The sequence below is a fragment of the Hypanus sabinus genome, chromosome 20, assembly GCF_030144855.1.
Source record: "Hypanus sabinus isolate sHypSab1 chromosome 20, sHypSab1.hap1, whole genome shotgun sequence".
In the NCBI taxonomy this organism is placed as follows: Eukaryota; Metazoa; Chordata; class Chondrichthyes; order Myliobatiformes; family Dasyatidae; genus Hypanus; species Hypanus sabinus.
The window spans coordinates 39,480,786-39,505,137 of NC_082725.1; the positions used below are offsets into that span (position 1 = coordinate 39,480,786).

A 24,352-nucleotide genomic window follows, 5' to 3' on the forward strand; every position below is an offset into this window, starting at 1 on the left:
AGGGGACGGGGGTTGCGCGTGTTCTTGCCCACTAGGCGCCGGTGATCCCTCATGCATGTGCGAGGCGCCTGGTATAAACGCGTACGAAACGCCCGGTATACAAGTGTCGTGAGGAGTCTGTGTAGGGCCTGGTGCGTACGGTGTCACCTCTGGTGCAGGGTTCACAGTTACCGGAGAGCCTTCAGGGTAGTGGTCTGCTGCACCTGCGGGTGCCAGGTCGCGGATGGAGACCGTATCCTCCCGCCCATCAGGTAAGACCACGTAAGCATACTGGGGGTTCGCATGGAGAAGGTGAACCCTCTCCACCAGCGGGGAGTATTTATTGCTCCTCACATGTTTCCGGAGCAGCACTGGCCCCGGGGACGTCAGCCAAACTGGTAGGGTGGTCCCAGTGACAGACTTCCTGGGAAAAGAGAATAGGCGTTCGTGAGGGGTGGCATTGGTGGACGTACATAACAGAGAGCGGATAGAGTGCAGTGCCTCAGGGAGGACCTCCTGCCATCGAGAGACCGGCAACCCTTTGGACTTAAGGGCTAAAAGTGTGGCCTTCCACACTGTGGCATTCTCCCGCTCTACCTGGCCATTACCCCGGGGATTATAACTCGTGGTCCGACTGGTAGCAATGCCCCTAGCTAGCAAGTACTGGCGCAGCTCCTCACTCATAAAGGAGGACCCTCTATCACTGTGGATATAGCAGGGATACCCGAACAGAGTGAAGAGCTGGCGCAGGGCTTTTATGACGGACGTGGCAGTGGTGTCGGGGCAGGGGATGGCAAAGGGGAACCGTGAGAACTCGTCAATAACACTGAGAAAATAGACATTGCGGTCAGTGGAGGGAAGGGGGCCCTTAAAGTCAACACTCAGGCGTTCAAAAGGGCGGGTGGCCTTGACAAGTTGTGCCGTGTCAGGACAGTAGAAGTGCGGTTTGCACTCGGCACAAATTTGGCAGTCCCTGGTCATCGTCCTGATGTCCTCCAGGGAGTACGGCAGGTTCCGAGCTTTCACAAAATGGTAAAATCGGGTGACCCCCGGATGGCAAAGTTGTGCATGAAGGGCGTACAGCTGGTCGAGCTGTGTGCTAGCACATGTTCCCCGGGATAGGGCATCAGGGGGCTCATTGAGTCTGCCAGGCCGGTACAGGATATCATAGGTGTAGGTGGAGAGTTCTATCCTCCACCGCAAAATCTTATCATTTTTGATCTTGCCCCGCTGTTGGTTGCTGAACAGGAACGCAACCGAGCGCTGGTCGGTCAGCACAGTGAATCTTTTGCCAGCAAGATAGTGCCTCCAGTGCCTAACAGCCTCCACTATGGCCTGGGCTTCTTTCTCCACCGCGGAGTGCCGAATTTCAGAGCCTTGGAGGGTGCGAGAAAAGAATGCTACTGGTCTGCCTTCCTGATTAAGGGTAGCAGCCAGAGCGAAATCGGAGGCATCACACTCCACTTGGAAGGGAGCGGTCTCGTCCACTGCATGCATCGTAGCTTTGGCAATGTCCGCTTTAATGCAGTTGAAGGCCGCGCAGGCCTCAGCAGAGAGGGGAAACGAGGTAGACTTGACCAGGGGGCGAGCCTTGTCTGCGTAATGGGGGACCCATTGGGCGTAATAGGAAAAAAACCCCAGGCACCGTCTGAGGGCCTTGAGAGTGGTGGGAAGAGGGAGCTCTAACAGGGGGCGCATACGTTCGGGATCAGGCCCAATAACCCCGTTTTCCACGACATACCCAAGTATAGCAAGGCGGGTGGTACCAAAAACACACTTGTCCCTGTTATAAGTAAGGTTCAGAGCTGCGGCCACTTGGAGAAACCGTTGGAGGTTGGCGTCGTGATCTGGCCTGTCATGACCACAGATGGTGATGTTATCCAGATAGGGAAATGTGGCCTGCAGTTGGTACTGGTCCACCATCCGGTCCATTTCCCTCTGGAAGACAGAGACACCATTCGTGACACCGAAAGGGACGCGCAGGAAGTGATAGAGCCGGCCGCCCGCCTCGAAGGCGGTGTAGGGGCGGTCCTCTGGGCAGATGGGGAGCTGGTGATAAGCGGATTTCAGATCTATTGTCGAGTACACCTTATACTGAGCAATCTGGTTGACCATATCCGCGATGCGGGGTAGGGGGTATGCGTCAAGCTGCGTAAACCTATTGATGGTTTGACTATAGTCCACCACCATCCTATTTTTCTGCCCAGTCCGAACAACAACCACCTGGGCCCTCCAAGGGCTTGTGCTCGGCTCAATGATCCCCTCCCTGAGCAGCCGCTGCACCTCCGACCGAATGAAGGCCCGGTCCCCCGCGCTGTACCTCCTGCTTTTGGTTGCCACAGGTTTACAGTCGGGGGTCAGGTTGGCGAACAGCGGTGGGGAAGGGATCTTGAGAGTGGAGAGGCTGCAAGTGTCGGTAGCGCAGCTGTTGGCCTGGTTCTGGATGGGATGTGTGTGTCCGTGTGTGTGTGTGGTCAGTAGCGGGGTATGTGAAGAAGTCCCACAAAACTGAGGATTCTTGACAGTGAGTGGTGGGAGGGGCCCGTCGTATACCATAGTCACACTTTCGAGATGGCTCTGGAAGTCCAGCCCCAATAGCACAGGTGCACACAGATTAGGCATGACCAGCAGTTCAAAGTCCTGATATACTGTGCCTTGCACCACCAAAGTCGCTACACAACCCGCCCGGATGTCTGCGGACTGCGACCCAGAGGCCAAATGGAACCTCCGACTGACCGGCCGCGTTGCAAGTCCGCAGCGTTGCACTGTGTCCGGGTGAATAAAACTCCCAGTGCTGCCCGTGTCAAACAGACATCCAGTCCAGTGCCCCTCCACCTGGATGTCCATCATGGACCTTGCAAGCTGGTGAGGGGCGCTTTGGTCGAGAGTCACAGTGGCCAGAGTTGGATCGCCGTCGGGGTACCCGGTCAGCATCGGAGGGTCGGGGGCGGGGCATGCTGACGCCGACAAAGATGGCCGCTCACATCTGGGGTACCCGGTCAGCATCCGAGGATCGGGGGCGGGGCGTGCTGACGTCGACAAAGATGGCCGCCCACATCCCGGCATGCAAGATGGCGGCCCCCACGTTTCACCCGCAGCGCTGCACTCCGCTCGAGGTTGAGACTTACAGACCTTGGCGAAGTGGCCCCGCTTTCCGCAGCTGGAGCAGGTCGCTTCTCGCGCTGGACAGCGTTGTCGAGGATGTTTCTTTTAGCCACAGAAATAACAAGGCCCGAGTTTCTTACGGGCCACAGCCGTGGTCTGGGTCGGGGAGCTCGTGGAATGGCGACTGGCGGCGGCGTTGGCGAATTCGCTCCCGGGAGCCGGCGGTGGCGGGGTCTGAGGCGTCCACGAAACCGGCGGGGAATCGCGCGACTGGACAGCGTCGGCGTTATGCCGCGCAGCTTCTAGAGCGTTGGCCTTCTCTATCGCCGAGCTTAAGGTAAGATCCGAGTTCTCCAGCAGCCGCTGGCGCATGTACACTGACCTCAGTCCCGTCACAAAGGCGTCTCGCACCAGCAGCTCTGCATGCTGTTCTGCCGTGAGCGTCTTGCAGTCACAAGCTCGGACGAGTGTCTGTAGTGCTCGGAGAAACTCAGCGCACGATTCGCCAGGCCGCTGTTGCCGGGTAGCTAAGCGATGTCTTGCGTAGACGGTGTTCACCGGCCGCAGGTACTGTCGTTTGAGGGCGTCCAGTGCCCCTTCGTAGGTCGGCAGGTCCCGGATAAAGGAGTAAACTTTGGGGGTGACCCTCGAGAGTAGGATTCTGTGCATAACGGCGGGTTCAGTCGCACGAAGCTCCGCCAAGTACGATTGGAAGCATGCAAGCCAGTGTTCAAAAGCGAGAGCTGCGTCAGGGTCTTGAGGGTCCAAATCCAACCGGTCCGGACGCAAAACGGGTTCCATGTTTTAAAACTTCCAGTCAATAAAATTGATGCACCATCAATAACTCACACTGAGACGTAGGCGAGATATCGGCTTTTATTGACTGGAAGAAGGAACCAGGAGTGAGTGTCTATCATACAAGGTCCTGGAGACTGAGGCCGAGCGTCAGGCCGCAGGTCTCCTTTATACAGGGGCCTGTGGGAGGAGCCACAGGAGCAGTCAGCAGGGGCGTGTCCCGACAGGCACATAGTTCACCACATTAAATGTGATATACCACCGCGTGCAGCAAGCGGAGGGAAGTCATTTCACTGTAGAGAGAATCTGTAGGAGAGACCTAAAAAGATAACGTGTTTAAAAGCAATCTGATTTAAATGAGATGTGCCTGAATTTTTTTTTTGTGTGAGTATTGGGGGTTGTCATCAGATGCCTCATAACTGACTTCATATCAAACAGGTTGATGTCTGGCAGAGAAATTTTACTACCCACCGTTGTTCTATCAGGTTTTATGTCTGATGTTCGAGAAGAGACAATAAAAACAAACATGATTTGCTGCTGCAATGTGATTATTTTTATTACAGACACTGCAATGCTTTTCATGGATCATGAAACAGATTCTGATGCGTGTTTGTTGTACTGTAGGAAATGTGGCCAATGGTTTGCATATAGCGAGATCCCACAAACAGCAACGCGGCAATGGTGAGGTTTTCCAGCGTTGTTGGAAGAAGGATAGACTTTGGCCAGAACAATGAAGTGAACTACACTGCTTCTCAGAGATGTTTTTTTATTGATCTGAGAACAGATTTCCAGAAACATCGATTGCAGCAAAATCATAACGTAATAGCCAGAATTAATCATAAAGGAATCAGGCATCCCAAGAGATTGAGCAAACAATATAGAAACAGATAAAACTTTGACAGGTCAATCTAATATTGGATAGATGAAGCATTAAACATCTTAATGTAGGGTCAGGTCATCACTTCAGGAACAAGACAAAATGATCAAGGAAGATGTTTTGCATTCCAAGTAGTGTGCACCATGACTCATGTGGAAGTTTGGTCTTGATACACAACAGAGCTGCCAAGGGAACTTGAGTTCTGGAGACATAGGCAGAAATAATCTGGACAAGAAAAAGAAGACTGGAGCAAATCATCCAGTTGGAGCTTTATCTAGCCACACAATCTTGGATGTGTATACATATAGTGAGTAAAGAAGGGGGCTACGTGCACAACCTTAAGAGGCTCTTAGTAATCATTTTTGCATTTTCTGCATCATGCAGAGGTTGGCTTCCTGCAGTTGGTACTAATTCTAAGCAATGACTAAATGCTCACCTCCAGGGCAAACCATGCCCTAGAGATGATGAACACTCAGCTTAGCGGGAGCCAACTGATTCACTTATATGTAAAGATATCAGTCAAAGATTTCGTCTACAAGTAAAATGAAGAGGAAAGATTTTTTTTTATTGTAACATGGTAGGTACATAGGTAAACCCAAATTAAAGCAATTATTTATAATTACACAAACAATAATTAAACCCATGTTAGCTTACAAATCAAGTGCACTGTGATCAAAATGACTCAACAGGCCAGACAATAGAAAAATCCAGAGAGCAAAGCAGCAGAAAGGTTATAGATTGCACAGCCTTTGTTGTTTTATGAGGTCACTGTGATTGTCACTAAATCAGTCTGCCATGTGGAATCCAGTAAAGAATTAATAAAGCAGTGTAGAATGCACCACTGGACCAGTACTGATCTGCAGCACAGCCACTGCAACATATTAAAGGTCGTTCAATCAATAATCAGGAAAGCTTAGTGGTATTGATATAAACACAAGCCAAAATGGGTGTACTTTAAAACACGCTTCAATAACATAGAACCTGAATTTTATTACTACGTAATGTCTTTTTAAATTAAGTATTTAATTATATAATCTATCCTTGGTCCATCGTAAAATAATTCTGAAGTATTAATTAACATGGGCAGCTGAAGCACTAGATGTACTAATACACCATTCACCTAGCAGCAAATTGGCACAGCTCTTAGTACAGTTGTCCCAGGGCTGCAGCAGCCCAGATTCAAACCTGACCTCAGGTTCCACCCGCATGATGATCCTTCTCTGAGGATTGTCATCTTGTTGTGTCGGAGTGGCTTGTGAGTTCCTGAGACTGCACGAGTGATGCTGTCTGGGGGCTATGCTCCTGGTTGGGTCACCCGAGTAAGGTCAGTAAGGTCAAGCAGGAGGATCCAGACAAAGTGTGACCCAAACAAGACCTCAGCAGAGGAGCTGGTGGAAGATGACGACACAGTGAAGGAGGAAGCAGGCTGTAGCATTGAAGGGGTCCCAGTCACCTTGCATCCTGTGCCACTGGACCCTGACGCTGATCTGTCAAGGACTGTTTGGTGGCTGCCCACGCATCAGCCTCACCATATTAAACAAAATTACCCTGTAGTGTTCTCCGTTAAAGCACTCATACCCGTCGACTGATCACACTACTACAACCTGTATATTTTCTCTATGTTCCCATGAGCTTCCTCTGGAGTGTCACACATCCAAAGATACACTGGTCAATTGGCCATATAATTGGCCATATCAGTTGTTCCTGATATAGTTGTGTGGCAGGCAATTCAAGAAACTTGATGGGCATGAGAGAGGGAATAGGTAACAAGGAAGTAAGGTTAGTCTGAGAGTCAACGGAGATAGGTTAAATGGCCTCCTTCTGTATTGTGCGAGATGAGGTACAATTAGTCTACAAACAAGAGAAAACAATCTCCACATACACTCTATCTAGGCTTTTCAACAGTTGATAGGTTTCAATGAGATCCTTCCCCACCATTCTGATAAACCCCAGCTCAGACCCAAACACTTTCCATAAGTTAATCTTTTCATTCCTGGGGTCGTCCTTGTGAATCCCCTCTGGACCCTCTCCAATGCCAACACATCTCATCTGATGTAAGGGGTCCAAAACTGCTCACAACATTCCAAATGCAGTCTGACCTAATAAATCCTCTGCATTACATCCTTGCTTTTGTACTCTTGTCCTCTGGAAACGAATGCTGATATTGCATTTGCCTTCCTTACCCACGACTCAGTCTGCAAGGTAACCTGTAGGGAATCCTGCGTGAGGACTCTCATGCCTCCTGCCCAGGCAGAACCCCGATCTCGAAACATGCTGATAACTTGTTGACCTGGGGGCCACCAGCTCGTCCTTGCTCTCACGTCAGGCTCCATTTGCCCATCACCTACCTCCATGATGGCTAACCTATGAATGCCTCAATTTCCCTCATCTTCCCACTCTCTACAACCCCACATTCCATAATTCTTAGAACACTTCCAGTCTCTTGGATAAAACTATATCTAATCCGTGTGCCCCATGTATCTGCACCTTCAGCTGACAGAGTCTTAGACTCAAGCAGCACCTCTCTAAGCCCCCGTCTCTTTTCCTCTTTTTTACCCTTAAGGTAGACTCAACTCATATTGTTGTCCAGATATCTGGTTATTGCTCCAATACTTGTACTACTTACTGTCAACATTTCCATAAGGAGGCATTGCAAATATTTTCTTCCTTTTTTTCCCCCACTTCTTAGCTTACCCGCTGGTATCAAGTGCAGACTCTGGTTCTGCCTTATTTCCGTAGGTTATTGAATGACAAATTAAACTAACGTGGAACTATGAACTTCCACAGTTTGAGCCAGACTTGCCTGACAAGAGGGCATGTTGATACCATACAAGGCTGGCTTTTCCTTCCGCCATTTACACATGGACTTCAGGTTCTCAATGTCATCTCAAATGCTCCAAGTCTACCTTGAGCTGCTAGGGGCCAAAGATTGCCACAAGTTAGTGGAGATATGCAGAGACACCATTGGTGATAGAATCAGGAAGTGCTTCCTTGCAGATACACATGAGGGATGGGATGAATTTTGTGCCGGGTTTGATGCTTAATCATCAAATGTCCTTTCCTCAATGTGTTGATGTATAGAGTGTGTTAGGTCTAAATCCTGAATAGCTTACATGGTTGCTCTGTGAGAGAACCTTCACTAGATGGGTTTGTACCCTTTGTATCCCTTTGAGGAGGCAGCTCAACACCACTCAACAAGGGCAATTGTGGGTGGCAACAAATGAAAAGCTCTGTAAGAAGCAGGAATTTCAAATCTGCAAAAAAAAAATCAGCCTCCAACTCTGTTCAAAACTAAAATTGACAGCAGGAGTCTTAAATCAGAGAGTGTCTACCTTGTGTCCATTTCACTGACATATCCCCTTAGACAGTTATTCTTTGGGAACAATTAGTAATGTTACAAAAAAAAACATTCTTTTCATTGCATAGTGGAGGCACAATAGCACGGACAAGGGTAGTGAAATTGCTCCACATGTTGCATTCCAGAAATTTTGCTTCTGGCTGAATTAATTTACTAATATTGAGTCTGACAGTAATCAGAGATAATGTCCATCAATTCTCCAACTCCCACAGGGTACTTGATGTATTTACGATCCACAATTTTTTCTTGTTGGTTTGGGTCTGCATCTTTCCTCTGGGAACAGGCACTGGATAATTTACACCATTACAGAATAGTCATCAGCCACTTGGACGGAACAGGCTTGTATTAAGCACAGAATTGAAAAGCATTGAACATGGGATGATGATTGGGGCTAAGGCCAACAAAGGGGTGAGCGACAGGCATTTCGGGTTGCTTAACCTTATTTTTAAAAATTACAAACTAACTCTGATAGATTTGAAATAATCGCATTTCAGCAATGCACACAAAATGTGGGAGGAACTCAGCAGAGCAGCCAGCATCTATGGAGGGGAATAAATAGTCGAAGTTTTCATAAAACCCTAAGACATAGGGAGTAGAATTAGGCTATTTGTCCAGGCTGAGACCGTTCATCAGGGTTGGGTCTGATTCTGGACCCTGACCCCTTCCTTTCCTGCCCTGATGACGAGTCTCAGCCCAAAACATCGACTGTTTATTCCCCTCCATAGACGCTGCCAGACCTGATGAGTTCCTCCAAAATTCTGGATGTGTTGCTAAAGACCTAGGGCATTAGCAGAATCTCTTCAGCTCTTACTTTTTTTTAAACAATTTTTTCTAAAAAGTATTAAAAAATTGGAAAGAATCAGAGATGATTGTCACATACAAAAGAAAGTAAATTTCTATTCCTTTGAAAACTACTATCATCTTACTAATTTGCAAACAAAACCACTGCCCTCCATTCCCAGGTTAATCGCTATATACTTCTTTTTCCTTATGGGACAGCAATCTGAATATGACAAAGTAAACAACATCTGACTGGCAATAGCAAACAACCAGTAACTAGGTTACACAAGTATAATGCTTTTGTCATAAACACACACACAAAAATTGCAGAATAACAGTGATCCAAACTAATAAAAGGAAGTGGTATCAGTTAGACTTGTGAAATAGGAAATGAATACTACTGTGTCTTCTTATGGAGTTAGCAGGCTTTGATTTTGTATCAAGCAAGACTTATAACGTATACAGTTCACTAAAGCAGATTCACGTAAAAGGAACAAGGCTTCACTAAATTAAATCCACTACTCAGCTCTCATGGTGCCAAGTAACATTTGTGTTGCCTTTTATCAGAAAACTAATCGTCCTTTCTGCATGCTCCCTAAACAAAGTCGTTGCTTACCAATCCTCCCTGCTATTTAGGCACCAAAATGAGCATGTTAGGAGACAATGACACACTGCTCTTATTTCAGATGATACTGTCACAAAATTCAGACTTGCTTGAACGTCCCATGGCCAACATTGGCCACGAGTACAAATGCACAAATGTTAGATCTACTTCTACAAGACTTTGTGTATGAGACTAGCCATGTCCAAGACAGTAACTGATGTTTGGAAATACCAACGGCATGTTCCCTTATGTTATCTATTCACCCTTCCGCAGGTCTTGGGGAGAAAAACGTCGGTGGGGAACCAGTGTCTCCAATTTGAATGCAATTAATGTTCAAAGGTAAACAAACGTTGTCCTCCACCTGAATTTAGGTTGCACTTTAGAGCATACTTAACTCATTTCCAAATGTACCTCAAATGTCTTCATTGGGTCAGCTGAAAACCATTAGTTAACTGTCAGATGCAGACTTTCGGAATGGGTAAAGTACTTTAAATTTAGATTCATTTGCTCCTGCTACAAGCCTAAGATGCTGGGGTAATGTAAGCTGTTTTTGAGCTTGCTTCCAAGTTGTTCTAAGAACGATTGCAACCACATCCCAGGGTATTAGAATTCAGTCACGTATAGGGTCCAAAATGTGCATTACTGTCTCAATCAATTTATGTATAATGCAGATTGTGTTCAATTAATTTTATATTCATTCTAATCATTAATTGATTTTAACAAAGGATATACACCAATGATTGCATTTGAACAGCAACTTCAAGATCCTTAGAATAACTAATTAGGGATAACTTTAGTTGTGACTGTGAATTGGTGCTGAGAACTAACCTCTAACAAATTTTATCCTAATCCCTGTCTTGTACCTGATACAAGAATCCTAAGCTTTCCTTCTAGCTAAGGAAATCTTTTCAACCCAGCAATATTTACTTCCCTACAATCAGGGAAAGAAGACACAAGGACATTGGACACTGGAGAGAGTGCAAACTGAAGGCGACATTATGTGAGATTACATCCATAATGAAAGGATAAACAAAATAGACAGTGAGTTACTTTTCATTTTAAACAAAAGTCTAAGAGTTAGCTTAACTAAGGTTCTTTTTAAATGGAAGGTTTTAATAGACATAGACGGTCTGCTTCCCATTGTGGGAAGATGATTGCATAGAGACTATAAATACAGAATAGTCACCATGGTATCAAATAGTGGATTCAGATTTTTTTTTTAACGTTTTCAGTTGGAGTGGTGAGAATGTGAAATTCACTATTGCAGAAAGTAACTGAAGCAAATTTCAAGGGAGGATGGAGAAATACTTACGGAAGAAGGCAGAACAATGTTATGCTAATAAAGAACTTCAGGAAGGACTTCCAGGTGGAGCCTAAGAAACAGCACGTACTGGTTACTGCAAGTGGCCTGTTTCTCTGTTATCTATTCACACCACTTTGTTGTGGTATGTATCTAATTAAAAATCAACTTTCATTTTTATTAAGTTGCTCCAAACTTCTGAAAATGATTTAGCACTCAACATAAATCTTTCTTCAATACCAGATGGTGATGTATTCTTAAAAACTTGCATGGTAATATTTTGGTTCATGAAATCCATGTTAGCATAGTTCTAAACCAATATTGGTTGCTCTAGTGCCACGATCTTGAATATTCCTGGTTTTTAAACACATCAGGACCAGTACATTTTGGCCCAGTTAAGCGACTGTCTCAATTAGCTGAAGTTTCATGGAAATAGTTAAAAAGATATAAAAAAGACAAACCACCATTTAACTGAGTATTAAATTATGCATTTAAATGAAATACAGAACAAATTAGAACACTACCAATGCTACTAGAGTACTATAAAATAGTGTTAGTTCCAAATTGTATACTGATGAAGGATATCGTCCAGTGTATGTTGCTGTGTTCTTTTAACTGATGTAAATGAACAGAATCATTGCAGATACCTAGTGCAGATGATAGACTCCCTTCGCACATTTTCATTATAATATTCAAAATGATTGTCAATTTAATTCTTCATAGTTCCTTATTTGTTAAAGTAGGGAAATCGTTTCATTTTCACTCCCTACCACTTCTGGCATCTCAAAACTTGAATGCTTGAAACCATTGTGAACAAAACAGTTCTAAAATATCATGCTGTTTATTTCTCAGCAACTATCAGTGACAAGAATCACTGCTTTTTGAATACAAACATACAACTGACACTATTTAAAAACTATTTGCTCTAAGCATTGTGTAGTGACTAACAGGCACACGAGTTCATGCAACTAACTAGCTAGAAACTGTTCAGCAACAAGAGTATCCCAAATAAACAAAGAGAATCCTGGCTTTTTTCTTGGTTAGTTTTTCTTCTTTAAGAGTTGTCCCGAATAAGTGGCTGCACTGATTAAGCGAAGTACGAATTAACTGGAATCCACTGTATATTTATACTTCCTTTGTAAGGCTGAATGATCTCAGTTTTTTCCACTTTCAATGGATAAGTATTCCATGTTCCAGCAATACACCACAAAGATATTTCTTGGGAGTTTTTCTGCTCACTTTCTGTGACAATTTTATATTGCCTTCTTAACCAACAATGTTCTATCCAATGGACACAACATTGACTTTGTTTTTTCTTTACTTTATTACAATTAATCACAGCTTTAAAAACCTCAAATGGACCTCTTCTTCTCTTTTGGTGCTCCACAAAAGTACTGTTTGTGCCTCAACCTTCTTCCCATAACTAGATTCCCATTCATCTTGGTAAATCCAAGCCTTCATCTCTCTGAGTGCAAAGTCCCTTTTTATACAGGGAAATAGTCAACTAATGCATTTGCTATTGTACCTGATCCTTCACATCTGTTTATATGATCTTTTTATATCGAGCTTCATTGTACCTTTCCTCTTTTCCCATTTGAACGTCTATTTGGTGAAAGTGGAATGGTAAGTAAAGCAAAATACATCAATCAACACACATCCGAAGCTTACATTTCATGGGTGGAATGGGCCTTTTTGGAAAGAGAAGCAAAAAACACCCCAGTCCCCACTCTATTATCAGACATTCTCTATGTTCTCTCTATCCCCCTCTCCCACGCACATCTCTGTAACTTAAAACACGCTTTTCAAGGTCTGATCAAAAGTCATAGCCTGAAACATTAACTCTGTTTCACCCTCCACAGATGCCACTTGATGTTCTGAGTATTCCCTGCACTGTTCTTTATTTCTGGAAAGAATTTGCCTTCACAATCAGTGCTAATGTCAGACAAAATACCGCCATTCTGCATTGTCACTCTAATTTTAGTGTGACAAATGGTTTGGAAGCTTTTGAAGCATGCAAGTCTAACACAATTGAGTGTGATCATACAGAACAAGAAAGAATAGCACCCTAGAAGACTCACAATACCCAATGTCCTGGAGAGTTAAAGGGTTAATTCTTGAGAATAGAATGCAAAAAAATATGCTTGGTATTTGAAACCATCCTCTGAGCAAAAGAACCACTCTACAACATATGGCATGACATCTGTCATGCACCTGACACACCTCAAAAACAAGGACACTTGTGTCAGAATGTTTTTCTGGATTTCGGTTTGGCATTCAACACTACTGTCCCACAGACCTTGGTGAACAATCTCCTACTCCTCTGTCTAAATACACCACTGTGCAACGGGGTGCTGGACTTCCTAACCAACAGATCTCAGTCAGGATGCACAACTACTCCTCCCTTCCAATCATCCTCAACACAGGTGCCTCCCGGGCTACGTGCTACGCCCATTGCTGTTATCACTCTGCTCACACAGGACTGCATGGCCAAACGCTCAAGTAATCACATTGTCAAGTTCGCCGATGTCACAACAGTGGCGGGGCTCATCAACAACAACGATGAGACGGCCTACAGGGAGGAGGTGGAAGAGCTCAAGGCCTGGTGCCAGGCAAATAGTCAACAAGACAAAGGAGATGTTTATCAACTTTAGGAGAAATCACACCATTCACACCCCTCTTTACATGAGGGGCACAGCAGTGGAAGCTGCAAGCTGTTTCAAATTCCTGCGAGTGCACATCTTGCACAACCTCGCAAGAGCCCAAAACACATCCTACATAATCAGGAAAGTACTTACACCAGCACCTCTACTTTCTAAGGGGGCAGAAGAGAACTAGACTATGCATAGCTGTATTAACGTTATTCTACAGGAGCACAATAGCGAGCATCCTAACAGGCTACGTCACTGCAGAGTACAGAAACGGCACTGCGGTGCACAGGAAGGCTCTACAACGGGTAGTCAGAACTACTCAACGCACCACTGGCACCAGACTACCCACCACCAATGGCATGCATGCAGAAAGGTGCCTGAAAGTGGCAGTAACATCATGAAAGATCCCGCCAATCCTGCTCATGGTCTGTGTTTCTTGCTCCCGTGAGAAAGGCGGCAACGTAGCACCCACGCCGGGAGCACCAGACTCAAAAACAATTACCTTCCCCAAGCAGTTAGGCGGATCAACAGCTCCACTCATTAGCCACCTGTCCACATCCCCAATACTACCATTTTATCTTCTCCTGTCAGTCACCTGATGTATAAACACTCCTGTGCCCAGCACAACTTTATGGACAAGCAATCAATATACATCTATAAACTACCTTTTGCACAAATATAGTATTTATTGTGCTTTTTTTATTATTGTACTCTTATTGTGTTTTTCTGTGAGCTGCAGCAATGACTTTGGTTTCCTTTTCACTTGTGTCCTGGAAATGATATTAAACAATCTTGAACCTTGAGAAGACATAATTAGAGACAGCGCATTTAGGAGTTGGAATCAAGAGGCAAATCTTCGTGCAAGGGTGGCTGACTGCGAGAGCTCTTTTTTCATATGGAATGTGGATGTTGGGCTTCAAGAACTTTGTTCAGCATGGAGAGAGGGAGAACATCAATGAGTCTAGAGTGAGAAGTATTGAGATACGTAGTGAAACAAAAACAGTAATTGCCAGAAACATACTTAAGGTCCGGCAGCATCTGTGAAAAGAGAAAGGGTTAATATTTTAGGTCAAAGATATTTCAACAAGACTAAGACATTAACATTTTCTCCTCAGACAGACGCTGCCTGATCTGAAGAGTGCTTCTGTGTTCCTTTCAGGTGTCCAGCATCGCCTGCATTTTGATTTTCTAAAATTATCCATTCTCACAAATTGGGACTGGTCAGGTACTGACATCAACAAACAATTGCAACAAGATACCACCACTATCCAATATGAAAGTGGTGCATTCTCAACAGAGAGAGAGCGGGAGTTTGTAGGACGGGAGACAATATGGTGAAGTGGGGTTGAAAGACCAGCGAATCCTGTGAGTGTGGCAAAAGGGTGCAGAACATCGAACACGTTCTGCGCAACTGCCCACTCTCACCTGATTGAGCTGACACTGACCTGCTCAACATTAACCTAACAACGCTAGAGTGGCTGGCTGTCTGAATGAATGAACCACCAACGTCTTTTGAAGGATATTTAAAACTAGCTTAAGTGGCCATGGATCAGGACGTGAGTAAAGTATCAGAGCAAAACACACACCAGAGTGCACTCAAAATGCTCTACTCATTTGGTGGAAACTGGAAAACCAAAGAGCTTTAAATTTGCCCTTCTAAACTTGAGCTGTGACTGGAGAGACTAAATTTGTATCGTCCAACCATGGAAAAAGCTCTGCTGAGACAGATGTTAAGGCAAGGACTGAGGGCTACACTCAGAGGTACACTAGCACAAAATGGATTGTATTGAGTTTAATCAAATGATTCTTACAGCTGCATGAAGCTAATGTGCTAAAAAAATAACCTCTTGATGTAATGGATTTACAAACAACCACCATTGGATACTAATCTTCTGAGAACTGCTTACATTGAAACTCTGTGAACTCTCTTAGAAAATCAAAGGGTGAAAAAAATGATGTTCTATTCATCAAATTAGAAGGAAACATCCAGTTCTGAATCTGACAAATATCACTCTTTGTCAACATCGTTTTAATGCAATCAACAAAAGGAGAAATCCGTTTTCATTTCAAACCCATTTTTTGGTAGGCAGGAGATGTGTTTTCTGTTCAGGTGCATAAAGCGAAATGGCTGGTAGAAGCCGATACATTAGCGACTTTGGCTCATGAGGATTCATTTCACTCACCTCTGCAAATTGTCACAATGTGGAGGGCTTATTTGGTAAAACAATCAACAGACAAGTCAGGCACCATTATAACACCTGGGTCTTGTTAGAGTTGCTCCCACTGACCTCCTAAACAAAACAGCTCAGATAATAGTCCCCAGAACAAGACATGCGCACTGCAGTGGGCTTGCAATCGGTGAAGAGGAGAAGAAATGGAAAAAGGGGCGGGGAAGATTCAAGATGTCCTTCGAGGTAAAAGAAAGGAAGTTATTCCCAGCAGGTCCATTTGCAAATCAAAATCAATCGAAATTTACTTTCTAGCCTTACAGTTCCAAATAGCCCAGACTTGGTGGGGAAAGGGTTCATATCTCTCCTGCTAAAGTCTCAGGTTAAACCAGATTTCATTCGTGTCTGATCTGCATATTTAACCTGGACTTTCTCCACCTGGGGTGCAGTCCATGCACTGATTTTACAGGTTCGAATTGTAGGGGTGATATCAGAGTGGAAGAGAAGGTGATGCTCCATACCACTTTGTATATTCTACTAATCCAAAATTCTCTAAAGCAAGCTAAAATTGAAAGCTTCTTTCTAACAAAAAAGAAATCAAAGATTTAGTGGTAGGTAAACTGCACTCCTATTTCCTGAGTCGAGACCTTCGCCTGGTCAGGGAGAGTGAGGAGGTGATAGAGAGGAGTTACAGGCAGGTGGTCACTCCGGGGCCACAGGAGGCAGATAGGTGGGTCACGGTCAGGAAGGGGAAGAGGCAGGTACTAGAGAGTACCCTGGTGGCTGTACCCCTTGACAATAAGTACTCATGTTTGAGTACTGTTGGTGGGGACAGCCTTCCTGGTGGAAGTGACAGTGACCGGGCCTCCGGCACAGAGGACGGCCCTGTAGCTCAGAAGGGTAGGGATAGAAGAAAGAGGACCATAGTAATAGGGGACTCGATAGTTAGGGGTTCAGACAGGCGGTTCTGTGGAGGTGATCGGGAGTCCCAGATGCTAATTTGCCTCCCTGGTGCCAGGGTTCGGGACGTTTCTGATCGCGTCCAAGATATCCTGAAGTGGGAGGGTGAGGAGCCAGAGGTCGTGGTACATGTAGGTACCAATGACATAGGTAGGAAAGGGGAAGAGGTCCTGAAACGAGAGTATAGGGAGTTAGGAAGGCAGTTAAGAAGAAGGACCGCAAAGGTAGTAATCTCGGGATTACTGCCTGTGCCACGCGACAGTGAGAGTAGGAATAGAATTAGGTGGAGGATGAATGCGTGGCTGTGGGATTGGAGCAGGGGGCAGGGATTCAAGTTTCTGGATCATTGGGACCTCTTCTGGGGCAGGCGTGACCTGTTCAAGAAGGACAGGTTATACTTGAATCCTGGGGGGACCAATATCCTAGCGGGGAGGTTTGCTAGGGCTACAGGGCGGACTTTAAACTGGTAAGATGGGGGGGGCGGGAGACTATTTGAGGAAATTATGGGAGAGGAGGTTAGTTCACCAGTAGAGGAAGTAAATAGACAGTGTGTGAGGGAGGAAAGGCAGGTGATGGAGAAGGGATGCACTCAGCCCGAAGATGTAGGGGAGAAGAAAGAAAAGGATAATAAATTTGAATGCATTGTTAGGGATGAAAAGAGAGGAGGGGGTGGAGAGTATCTTAAATGTATCTATTTTAATGCTAGGAGCATTGTAAGAAAGGTGGATGAGCTTAAAGCGTGGATTGATACCTGGAATTATGATGTTGTAGCTATTAGTGAAATATGGTTGCAGGAAGGGTGTGATTGGCAACTAAATATTCCTGGATTTAGTTGCTTCAGGTGTGATAGAGTAGGAGGGGCCAGAGGAGGAGGTGTTGCATTGCTTGTCTGAGAAAATCTTATGGTGGTGCTTTGGAAGGATAGATTAGAGAGCTCCTCTAGGGAGGCTATTTGGGTGGAATTGAGGAATGGGAAGGGTGTAGTAACACTGATAGGAGTGTATTATAGGCCACCTAATGGGGAGCGTGAGTTGGAAGAGCAAATGTGTAAGGAGATAGCAGATATTTGTAGTAAACACAAGGTGGTGATTGTGGGAGATTTTAATTTTCCACTCGTAGACTGGGAAGCTCATTCTGTAAAAGGGCTGGATGGTTTAGAATTTGTGAAATGTGTGCAGGATAGTTTTTTGCAACAATACATAGAAGTACCGACAAGAGATGGGGCAGTGTTGGATCTCCTGTTAGGGAATGCGATAGGTCAGCTCACAGATGTATGTGTTGGGGAGCACTTCGGGTCCAGTGATCACAATAGCATTAGCTTCAATATAATTATGGAGAAGGACAGGACAGGACCTAGAGTTGAGATTTTTGATTGGAGAAAGGCTAACTTTGAGGAGATGCGAAGGGATTTAGAGAGAGTGGATTGGGTCAAGTTGTTTTATGGGAAGGATGTAATAGAGAAATGGAGGTCACTTAAGGGTGAAATTATGAGGGTACAGAATCTTTATGTTCCTGTTAGGTTGAAAGGAAAGGTTAAAGGTTTGAAAGCACCATGGTTTTCAAGGGATATTAGAAATTTGGTTCGGAAAAAGAGGGATGTCTACAATAGATATAGGCAGCATGGAGTAAAGGAATTGCTCGAGGAATATAAAGAATGTAAAAGGAATCTTAAGAAAGAGATTAGAAAAGCTAAAAGAAGATACGAGGTTGGTTTGGCAAATAAGGTGAAAGTAAATCCGAAAGGTTTCTACAGTTATATTAAAAGCAAGAGGATAGTGAGGGATAAAATTGGCCCCTTAGAGAATCAGAGTGGTCAGCTGTGTGTGGAGCCGAGGGAGATGGGAGAGATTTTGAACGATTTCTTCTCTTCGGTATTCACTAAGGAGAGGGATATTGAATTGCGTAAGGTGTGGGAAACAAGTAAGGAAGTTATGGAACCTATGACAATTAAAGAGGTGGAATTACTGGCGCTTTTAAGAAATTTAAAAGTGGATAAATCTCCGGGTCCTGACAGGATATTCCCCAGGACCTTGAGGGAAGTTTGTGTAGAAACAGCAGGAGCTCTGACGGAGATCTTTAGGATGTCATTAGAAACGGGGATTGTGCCGGAGGATTGGCGTATTGCTCATGTGGTTCCATTGTTTAAAAAGGGTTCTAGAAGTAAGCCTAGCAATTATAGAGCTGTCAGTTTGACATCAGTGGTGGGTAAATTAATGGAAAGTATTCTTAGAGATAGTACTAACAATTATCTGGATAGACAGGATCTGATTAGGAGTAGCCAGCATGGATTTGTGTGTGGAAGGTCATGTTTGAAAAACCTTATTGAATTTTTTGAAGAAGTTACGAGGAATGTTGACGAGGGTAAGGCAGTGGATGTAGTCTATATGGACTTCAGCAAAGCCTTTGACAAAGTTCCACATGGAAGGTTAGTTAAGAAGGTTCAGTCGTTAGGTATTAATGCTGGAGTAATAAAATGGATTCAACAGTGGCTAGATGGGAGATGCCAGAGAGTAGTGGTGGATAATTGTTTATTGGGATGGAGGCCGGTGACTAGCGGGGTGCCTCAGGGATCTGTTTTGGGCCCAATGTTGTTTGTAATATACATAAATGATCTGGATGATGGGGTGGTAAATTGGATTAGTAAGTATGCCGATGATACTAAGGTAGGAGGTGTTGTGGATTATGAGGTGGGTTTTCAAAGGTTGCAGAGAGATTTATACCGGTTAGAAGAATGGGCTGAACGTTGGCAGATGGAGTTTAATGCTGAGAAGTGTGAGGTTCTACATTTTGGCAGGAATAATCAAAATAGAACATACAGGGTAAATGGTAGGGCATTGAGGAATGCAGAGGAACAGAGAGATCTAGGAATAGCAGTGCATAGTTCCCTGAAGGTGGAGTCTCATGTAGGTAGGGTGGTGAAGAAGGCTTTTGGAACGCTGGCCTTTATAAATCAAAGCATTGAGTACAGAAGTTGGAATGTAATGTTAAAATTGTACAAGGCATTGATAAGGCCAAATTTAGAATATTGTGTGCAGTTCTGGTCACCGAATTACAGGAAAGATATCAATAAATTAGAGAGAGTGCAGAGACGATTTACTAGGATGTTACCTGGGTTTCAGCACTTAAGTTACAGAGAAAGGTTGAACAAGTTAGGTCTCTATTCATTGGAGCGTAGAAGGTTGAGGGGGGATTTGATCGAGGTATTTAAAATTTTGAGAGGGATAGACAGAGTTGACGTGAATAGGCTGTTTCCATTGAGAGTAGGGGAGATTCAAACGAGAGGACATGATTTGAGAGTTAGGGGGCAGAAGTTTAAGGGAAACACGAGGGGGTATTTCTTTACTCAGAGAGTGATAGCTGTGTGGAATGAGCTTCCTGTAGAAGTAGTAGAGGCCAGTTCAGTTGTGTCATTTAAGGTAAAATTGGATAGGTATATGGACAGGAAAGGAGTGGAGGGTTATGGGCTGAGTGCGGGTAGGTGGGACTAGGTGAGATTAAGAATTCGGCACGGACTAGGAGGGCCGAGATGGCCTGTTTCTGTGCTGTGATTGTTATATGGTTATATGGAGACCCAAACAATTTTCCATTTCCTTTATGTCTGGATCCGAATTTGTCATGGAGTCAGTGTTATAAAAAGATATAGCATGGGAACACATCTTTTTGCCCATCATATTCAAACTGACTATCAAACATCCACTTATGCTCATCCTATAGCCGCATTCCATCCTCCCAACATACTTATCAACTCCCCATAGATTTTATCATTCTGCTATGCAGTAATGGCATTTTACACTGGTCAATTACTCTAGCAACCCGCACATCCTTGGGATTTGATATGGAAGTGAAGCATGTGATGAAAACTCATGCAATCATAGAGAGAACTTGTAAACTCCATGCAGTCAGCACAGAGATAAGTCCCTGGTTGCTGGACTTCTGAAACAGCATCTGTGCTGACTGTGTTCCTCATATAGTTTTCTGGATATTCAATGTGTTTACAATTCATGCCACAGTAGGCACTGTCATTACTAACATTAAAGAAATGCAGCCAAACCTAACCAAAAGGTCTCTGAAAGCAATTTTGTGTTCAGTGCTTATGACGGAACATCTGGACATTCCACAGAAAGATGTTATAATCACCTTGAAAATCTACTGTCCTAATCAATCTTTCAATCGAAGAAAAGCATTTCATTTCTACGCATTAGTTCACCTCCCTGTGTTGACAGATGATATACACCAAGCTCACACAACTCTATCTTGCCCTTTGAGAGAACCCCTTCTCAGCGCAACTTCAGCATAACAATTGGGCCTGAACAAACATTTTGATAGCGACCAAAGAGATATCTGTGCACTTGGTCTCCCTGCAGCACAAGAGGCGGTATCTAAAAACTGAAGGAAGAAACAGTTAAGGAAATAGAAAGCATTCTCACACCGCTTGATCATTTCTAATTAACAAGTGGTGCAAGAAGCTCATTTATAGGGACCCAAGACTAAAGAGACAGAATTAGAAAACAAATAAATTGCAGCTGCCGATGGGATAGGATTAATTTTTCCATCGATGCAAGATCTGAATGCTGACTGGTATTGGCCCATGTTTTAGCAGCATGAACTGCTTGCTCTCCATTATCAGCTCAACCACAGTGGCAGATGGTGTACACATGCACATGGAAACATAAATAAGGTGATCATTCTGTGCCCGTTTCATCACCATTATTACCCATCACTTGCTGAACCACCTCCTTACTACACTAATGTGTAGCTTTTTTCCCCCCTGAATAACTGTTCATAACCAACAGCATTTTGATTCATCTTGAGTCGAGTGATTGATGATATCTGCATCAGGAGGTTGAGGAGATTTGGTTTGCCACCTAAAACGGTCGAAAATTTCTATAAATGTACTGTGGAGAGCATTCTGACTGGGGGTGGGGGGTGGCTACTGCAGAGGATTGAAGTAAGCTGCAGGGAGTTTTAAAATTAGTCAGCCATTATGGGTACTAGCCTCTGTAGTGTCCAAGAAATCTTCAACAAGCGACACTACAGAAAAGTGGCGTCCATCATTAAGGGCCCCCACTACCGAAGACATGCTCTCCTATCATTGTTACCATCAAGGAGGTACAGAAGCCTTAAGGCACACACTCAGCGATTCAGAAACAGATTCTTCCCCTCTGCCATCTGATTTCTAAATGGATATTGAACCCATGAACACTACTTCACTCCTTTTTTTCTTGATTACAAAGATGATGAGAGGCATTGATCGTGTGGATAGTCAGAGGCTTTTTCCCAGGGCTGAAATGGTTGCCACAAGAGGACACAGGCTTAAGGTGCTGGGGAGTATGTACAGAGGAGATGTCAGGGTTACGTTTTTTTTATTTTACGCAGAGAGCGGTGAGTGCGTGGAATGGGCTGCTGGCAACAGTGGTGGAGGCGGATACGATAGGGTCTTTTAAGAGACTTTTGGATAGGCACATTCAGCTTAGAAAAATAGAGGGCTATTGGTAAGCCTAGTAATTTCGAAGGTAGGGACATGTTCAGCACAACTTTGTGGGCCGAAGGGCCTGTATTGTGCTGTAGGTTTTCTATGTTTCTATGTTTTTAAACAAGAGAAAATCTGAAGTTGCAAGAAATCCAAGCAAGACACACAAAATGCTTGAAGAACTCAGCAAACCAGGCAGCATCAATGGAAAAGAATGCAGTTGACATTTCGGACTGAAACCTGTGTGTGTTGCTTTTTTTAAAATTTCTGTTTTTGGACTACTTACCTTAATTTAACTATTTAAGATACATGCTTAGGGTAATTCAGGTTTTTCCTCCTAAATTTATCATGTATTACATTGTACTGCTGCTGCAAAATTAACAAATTTCTCAACATTTGCTGGTTATCTTAAAAATGATTCTGATTCTGTTTCCGATACTGATAGTCTTAGAACTGAGGTCTTTGCAAAGCATGGTGTACATCTGCACACTACGTGTGGAAAACAGGTGCAAGTCCACAGCTAATAGACACCAGACTACAAAACAAGCAATCCAGGAAGTTTCCATAGAAAAATATGGTCCAGTGTCAAAATGAGCAGTGCATTTGACAGCTATAATTATCAGCTTCATTAAATTCTTTGGTGATGACATAAGATCACAATGAATAAGCAAGAAAATGATACAACTTACCATTGTAGGTCACCCTCGGTTTGGTCAGGCACAGGACAAGGTGCAAGTCCATTTCTTCAGTGGAAACAAACTTTGAGCACACAGGACATTTGAAACCTGGTTTAAAAAGAGGGTGGAGAAAAAGTAATCAATTAAATTCAACACCGATGTAAATGAATGCAATTTGCACTTGACACAAGAACCATTCCATACTTTAGCCCAGTCAGTGTGAGTAGAATATTTTTAGGTTCTGAAAAATTCGCTATCAGACAATGCAAATGAACACTTAGCTCCTGTGAGTGTATAAGCTGTGGTTACTGAAAGCTAACCCCACTTAAAAAGCTGAAGCTGAAGGAACTCAGCAGGAAGGGAAACGAACTGTTGACCCTTCATCATCACTAGAGAGGAAAGGGGAAGAAACTAGAATTAGAAATCGAGAAGAAAAGGAGTATGGGCTGGCAGGTGACAGGTGAAACCAGGTGGGTGGGGGAGGGGGAATGAAGTAAGAAGCTGGAAGGTGATAGGTGGAAGAGGTAAAGGTCTAATGAAGGAGGAATCTGATAGGAGAGAACAGTAGAGCATGGAATAAAGGGAAGGAGAAGCAGCACCCGGCAGAGGTGATAAGCAGATGAGGAGAAGAGAAGGGATGGAAGGGGAACCAGAATAGTGAATAGAAAAAGAGAGAAGTGGGAGGATTGGAGGGGGGAAGCTATCAGAAGTTTGAGAAATCAGCATTCATGCCATCAGGTTGGAAGCTATCCAGGCAGAATATAAAGTGTTACTCCCTGAACCTGAGTGTGGCCTCATTGTGCCAGAAGAGGAGGCCAGGGACCAAGTTGTCATAACAGGAATGGAAAGTCAAATTGAAGTGAGTGGCCACCGGAAATCCAGCCTTTTGTGGTGGACAAAGCAAAGATGGTGGACAAAAGGGTCCCCCAATCCACGTTGGGTCTCACTGACATATCACTTCAATACAGCTTGGTGAACAGAAGGTTCTAGAGACGTCACATCGTCCTTAGCCATTACGTATCTGTATCTGTGGGTAGTACCGTTGACAACAACTTATGGAGTTGCTGCCTTTACAGCACATGGCTGGGGCTCTATCCTGATTGAAGGTGTGTATGTGTTGTGTCACTTGCACTTCTCAATCCATTTTGTGGTGGTTTTTCTGGGTGCTCATGTAACCCATTCCTAACGTTAATTGGTCTCTGAAAATTATACGGTAAAATCCAGGAGAGATGATTGGAATATAAAGAATACCTAACAGGAAAATTAGGGGAGTAGGGTTGGGATTGGTCTGTGACTGAGTAGACTCCACGGCCTTCAAAAGCATTATTTTGTGTCATAAGGAAAGATGAAAGAAAACATTTCTAGAATAGAAAATATTTAAACTTGTCACACTGCAATTGAGAGGTTGCAACGCTGCCTGGAACAGATGGCTGTAATTATAATGTGGAGCGTCTTGAGAGGTGATTATCAATATAAGTATAGGCACTGAAATTTAAAATATAAAAATAAGTGAGAATCTATGGCTTTAAAGTAGACATGGAATTGTTTTTATTTACCTTAGCTAAAAATCGACTTTGTCTCTTAACCACACTACCTGAACATTACCTTGGCCTCAATTCCCACAGTCAATT

At 44.1% G+C, this 24,352-nt stretch overlaps 1 protein-coding gene across 1 annotated transcript in view; it reads right to left on the reverse strand.

Moving 5' to 3' along the window:
* Positions 1–24,352, reverse strand: part of znrf2b (zinc and ring finger 2b) — a 174,571-nt gene that overhangs the window by 46,706 nt on the left and 103,513 nt on the right. The window contains exon 2 of the mRNA XM_059945368.1: positions 22,734–22,829. Within this exon, the coding sequence (XP_059801351.1) occupies positions 22,734–22,829 (96 nt within the window). The remainder of the gene's footprint in view (positions 1–22,733; positions 22,830–24,352) is intronic.